Here is a 5,966-nt window from a genome sequence, read left to right as displayed (position 1 = left end):
AAATAAGAGTACACTGAAAGTTTTGAAAATAACTATAATAAAATAAATCTCTGCCGTATTCTCCAGATAAATGCAGTTGAAACCTTAACATTTTTTTATTTAATATTAATAGATGGCCTAAAGCAAAAGAGCTGTAAAAATTATATATAAAAAAAAACGTTTTCCCTTAAAAAAATGTATTACATATAAATGAACATATCTTTATCATTAAATTATTTAATTTACAATTGTCACGTTTGTAATTTTATTCATGTAAGCTACAGCTTCTGACCTTTAAATCAAAACAGACTTGTGATTTTATGACATCAATTACTGCTTTATTTATTCAGAAACACAAGTATCTTAATGTTATTTGTGTATTTAACTTTCATTTTATTACAAGTACTAGCTAGCACACTCTGAGCACATGTGAGTTATTTGTCTTATCGGCATAATTTTTTCACATCAGCTGATGCCGATGTTTACATTTTAAAACTTTATCGGCTAATTCCGATAATGTTCCAATAATATTGTGCATCCCTACATGGAACTGAACGACAATTTGTTTATTGGTCCCCAAGGTCCATGTGATCCCAAAATATCCATTGATTACATCAAGTATCCCTTCTTCGAGAGAAAGGACATTTGAAATACAAGTCCAATCCAATGATGGACTGATCAGGTACTCCGAAATGCCTCTTCCAGAAGATCCGGCCTCCTAAATTCAATCTCTTTATCCTTGTAAACCTAAACTGTCATCCAAATAAACCCACATTTTGGATCCGTTGCTTTTGTCCTCAATGAAATCACAGATGAAAACATTCAGTACATTCAGTCTTTTCTCTCTCTCACTCCCTTAAGCCCACCAGCCCTCCTCTTTTGGTACTCACAGGGTGAAGTTCTCCTCTGGGTAACAGCGATTTCTTAATAGTCCAGCCCACAGCTGCACGCCAATGATGCCAAAAATGAAGAAGACAAAGAAACAGAGCAGAAGCACATTTCCATGGTTGGCACGGTAACCTCAGGCAGACACCCACTCATGAATATGGACGTCAATCTGAGTTTTAATCAACTGGAGCCACCGACTGGGTGGAACCACATTTGTATTTTTAGTGGCAGGTAGACAGTAAAAACAAGAAGATGAGAGGAGAGATTAAACAAAAGGATACATGTGAGAAGATAAGTGAAAGTAAGACCAGTTTACATCTTAAAAACGACGATTTTGAGAATATACGACAAGGATAACATTTTTGCCGATATCCGATATGCCGATATTTTTCAAATCATTTTTGCAGATAGCTGATGCCGATGTATATTTCCTTTTGTTTTGAAACAATGCAAATCACTAGGTTCACCAGGATACGCATACCTACACAAACACAAGAACACAGAAAAAGATTAGCATGCGAAAGAATAATGTGCACTGAGATATTCATTATTCAAAAAAAAAAAAAAGGTTTTAATATCCTTTCATGAAATGTAATAACTTTTTTCTACCTCTGACACAACTTACTACTATTATTAAGCAAATCTCAATGCATAAAATCAATGTAATTCTCACTGATTAGTCATAAATTATCACGTTACGTAAGTTAGACATTGCCAATCTTAGGTTATTTTAGGTCATCCAGTCATTTATCCTTCATTTATTTGTAGATAACAATTTGTATCACTGTGACCGTCTAGCAACTCTTGAAAGCTTGTCTTCATAAAACTTAATTTGTGTTTTTACTTCCACACAAGTGGGATCGTTTCTGAGTGAGCGTGTATTCATGTGTGTGTTAGTGAAGCACTGAATGAAGGGTGTGTGTACGTTCTGATTGGAGAACAGCAGCATGTGATTACTGCAGTGTTTGTGGTTTTGGAGAAACACAACAGGGAACTAACACAACACTGATGGAACACATTAACACATCGAGTCGTGTGTGGTAACACACAGATGTTATAAACGTCATGTGGACAGGTGAAGCGACTGGTGCTGTGAATATCTGGACCTCTGGAATGAAAGCAGAATTCTGTCTTGGGCCACTTACAGAGAAATGAAGGGAATCACAGTTTAAAAAAATAAAAAATAAAATAAAATGAAATAAAGAGGAGAGAAGAGGATGATTTAAAACGTGTGATGCAAAGGTCACATGCGAGCTTAGTTTCCAAGTGGGATGTTATTTTTTTTAGATATCACAACATAATTTTCCATGTCTTTATCAAGACTCTCTTTCTTTCTTTCTCCGTATTGTTTTTTTCTCAATGTTACAAAGTTCACCAAATGTGAAAATTCTGCCATAATTAAAATAATAATAATAATAATAATAATTTTCTAATAGGATCTAATCAGAAATAGGAACTTCAGAAATTTTCTTGCCACTGAATTTTTACAATTCCCTGAACTTTCCAGGTTTTTGATAACCATGGGAACCATGCAAAATGTCCACATTGCTCTTTTCCAACAAAAGCAGATAGTGATTTTGCAAACATTTAGCTAAATATCCATTTGCCTATTCCACAGAAGGAGAAAAAAACTACAGGTCTGGAATGACATGAGAATGAGTAAATGATGACTGCATGTTTATTTTTAGTGAACTATCCCTTTAATAAAATCTTGCATAAAGCCTTGCTACAATTTGGCATGCTACATGCACAGTTAAATGGATGTTAATTTAATTCTGTATGCCTGCATGCAGGAGGGAGAGTGTGTAACAGTGCGTATGCATTGGGTTTGTGTGCGTCTTCAAAATCTGTTTTTTTCCCCCCACATGCACACGAGTTAACACACAAAGACCTACATTCTACAAACACTTCCTGAAACCCTCCCCTCAAAAACTCACTATCTCTTCATCAAGACTTCGAGCAGCGAAATCAAGTGCGAGCTAATTCAGTTAGCATTCATATTTCATGCGCTACACCATTGCCATGGGCACTGAAATATAGATAAATCCTGGGCTTCTTATAGAAGCTCAAAGAAAGGCCACAATGTTTGGGAGGGGTGTGAACGTGAGACAGAGGAATATGAATTATGGCGTTTGTTCAAGGACAACTGTTTTTCTACCCAATTACAGGAGGGATTAATCTGGCTCTGCTAATGGTGGTGGCAGAAAAGTAATGGCTCTGAAATCCTCTTTGATTCATTCCAGCTTTGCTGTTCTGGAAGACCTGCACACCAAATACAAAGCTACACATGCACGCTACCATGGGTTTGATAGGGCAGGGGTTGGAGCCGACACATGAGGGTGCTTTTAAAGGCTTGGCATTAACACAACCAGTAAAATCCTACACACAATGAATCAGAGCATGTGTAACACCTGAGGTTTGCAGAACACAGATTTTTTGGGGATAAGTGTGTGTTTGTGTGTGTGTGTATGTGTGTGTGTGTTTACTCACTGGGTACTCTGTTGATGGCTTTGAGAGGTCTGAGTACACGCACTGTTCTGATGGCAGAGAAGTTGATGTTCTGGAGATCAAGGGAGTATTCAACCATCCTGAGAAGAAGAAACAAACAGAGAAAATTAGTGTCACAGTCACTGGGTATAGACAAACTCTGAGTGTTGTTTCTGTAGTTCAGACCAGCTCATTAAAGCAGAGTCTAGACAGAGACCAGAAGAGGGTCGAGTTCGAGTCAAGACTGAGTCCACTTGTTCTCCAGTCCATAAGACCAGCACCATTTAAATGCAGTCTTTGACTCAGACTCGACTCAAACGTGACCCTTTTCTGAACTTGGTCTTGACTTCTGAGCAGATCTCGACGACAACACTGGTTTCTTCCACTCATTTCATTACTTACAAGTGGTTATCATCTATAATATTGTTGTATTTTATTTTCATATGTTAGGCATTTATTCTAATCATGACCATTTCTAACGTCTCTTTAAATACCCCCTCGAAAAAAAAACAGCTTAACCCAGTGAAAGGTGGTTTCCTTCCCACCTAATGCCAACGTGATGTTTCCTGATCAATATTGCACTGTGTTTGTGCATTTAGACCAGAGAAGGACTGGTCCCCCGACAGAGTCTGGTTTATGAATTGAATTTGTTCTTAATTCTTGAATTTTGCAACATCGACACTGTTATTGAACTGAACTGAACCATCATTGAACTGACTGGAGCTGAATAATGACACTATAATTCTTTCATACAGCAAGGATGCATTAAATAAATTAAAAGTGACAGTAACATTTGTAACATTTATAATGTCATTTGTATTTCAAATAAATGCTGCTTTTTAACTTTCTCATCAAAGAATCTTGATAAAATGTAGCATTGTTTCCACAAACAATATTAAGTAGACAACTGTTTTTAACATGAATAAGAAATGTTTCTTAAGAAACAAATCAACAAATTAGAATAATATTTGAAGAATCATGTGACACTGAAGACTGGAATAATGACTGATGAAAATTCAGCTTTGTCATCACATGAATAAATTAAATTTTAATTCAAACAGTTATAAAAGTAAACATTATTACAGTATATTATAATAATACTTCACAATTTTACAGTTTTCCCCTATTTTTTAATCAAATAAATGCAGCTTTGGTGAGCATAAGAGACTTATTTCAAAAACATTAAAAAAAATGTATTGTGCGTCAGCATGTCAACTCATCACATATTTTTGTCTTGTCCTGTGAATCATTAGCAGTCTAAAAGGTTTTGGTCTCGCTTCCATCCTCAGCAGCAGGTAACATCCACTGTAGGTGAGTATAGTTTAAAACTAGACTAGCCCTACACACCACAAACAGAGACCTTCATTCATCACTCTGACACTCACACACACACACACACACACACAGAAGGAGAACAGGCCATTCTAATGCAACCCAACCCAAAGCACAACACTGTTCATCTTGATCTGACCATGTGTACTTTGTCAGGAACTGAAGCGGTGGGGGTTCATCTCTCTCGTCTGTGTGAGAGCAGCTCTGTTTGGGATAGTTACCGACTGCTCTCTGCATCAAACGGCCCTGTGGGACTGTGTGTTTGAAAATAGAGGCCAGAGGGTTTCTTTTCCCAGACAGAAGCAGACATTATCTGCTGTTGAGCTCCCCTTTAATCTGCACGGTTCATCACAGCGAACAAATCTAGATGCTGTTGTACTACCAAAAGCAGACACACACAGCCACTTTATCCTTCCCACCCGAGCGAGGGCCATCTTTAAACAGACACACCTCTTGTGATGTCACCAATCTCGTCAGCCTCCCTTTAACCTCCGTCTCCATGAGATGTTTTTCAACGGGAGGCATCTGCGGTGAGAGCTGAGTCACAGAACGGGACGAATGAGTCACAACGGCCACTGAGAATATACTGACAGCGTCTCATAGCAGCAGCAGCATGGGTAGTCACACATTCAACATGTCTACATAACCGCACAGCGAGAAATACTCCACAGCTCTCCAGAGCCACTCCGCTGCCAAAACCCTGCCTAAATACACGCAATTATACCGTTTAGTAGCGTTTACTTTAACGAGAATGATCGGCAGGCCCATATGGAATCCAATGCTGTTTCCATGCTGATTTTGCAATACAGATTTAAGCAGGTGGTTGTGTAATTGAACCGTTCAAACTGTGATGCTTTTGTTTGATTGGACAGGTGAAATACTAATGTCATTACAAAAGTATTGCTAAAATCCTTTAGTTTAAAGGGGTCATATGATGCGATTTAAATTTTTCCTTTCTTTTTGAAGTGTTACAAGCTCTTGGTGCATAAAGAAGATCTGTAAAGTTGCAAAGACTAAAGTTTCAAATCCAAAGAGACATTCTTTATAAAAATTAAGAGTCAACCACGCCTACCTAAAACGGCTCGTTCTAACACGCCCCCACATGCCTACGTCACGATGTGGGAAGATTTGCATAACACCGCCCAAATGTTCACGCAAAGAAAGAAGGCGTAACTTTTATTCTCGCTGTAGTATTGTTGATGCCGCCACTGTCATGTCGTGAAGGCACTGTGTTTCATTGTGAAAGCGAAACTACTTTGTTTGACCTTCCAAAAGAGGAC

General features: G+C 37.9%; 1 protein-coding gene across 1 annotated transcript in view; it reads right to left on the bottom strand.

The window, feature by feature from the left end:
• Positions 1 to 5,966, bottom strand: part of cacna1ia (calcium voltage-gated channel subunit alpha1 Ia) — a 102,375-nt gene that overhangs the window by 76,901 nt on the left and 19,508 nt on the right. The window contains exons 3-5 of the mRNA XM_016545628.1: positions 3,358 to 3,455; positions 1,319 to 1,348; positions 870 to 999 (exon numbers count right to left, since the gene is read on the bottom strand). Coding sequence (XP_016401114.1) covers positions 870 to 999; positions 1,319 to 1,348; positions 3,358 to 3,455 — 258 coding nt within the window. The remainder of the gene's footprint in view (positions 1 to 869; positions 1,000 to 1,318; positions 1,349 to 3,357; positions 3,456 to 5,966) is intronic.

Source organism: Sinocyclocheilus rhinocerous, unplaced genomic scaffold (assembly GCF_001515625.1).
Source record: "Sinocyclocheilus rhinocerous isolate Xijiao unplaced genomic scaffold, SAMN03320098_v1.1 scaffold189, whole genome shotgun sequence".
NCBI classification, from domain to species: Eukaryota; Metazoa; Chordata; class Actinopteri; order Cypriniformes; family Cyprinidae; genus Sinocyclocheilus; species Sinocyclocheilus rhinocerous.
This window is presented reverse-complemented; position numbering and strand designations above follow the sequence as displayed.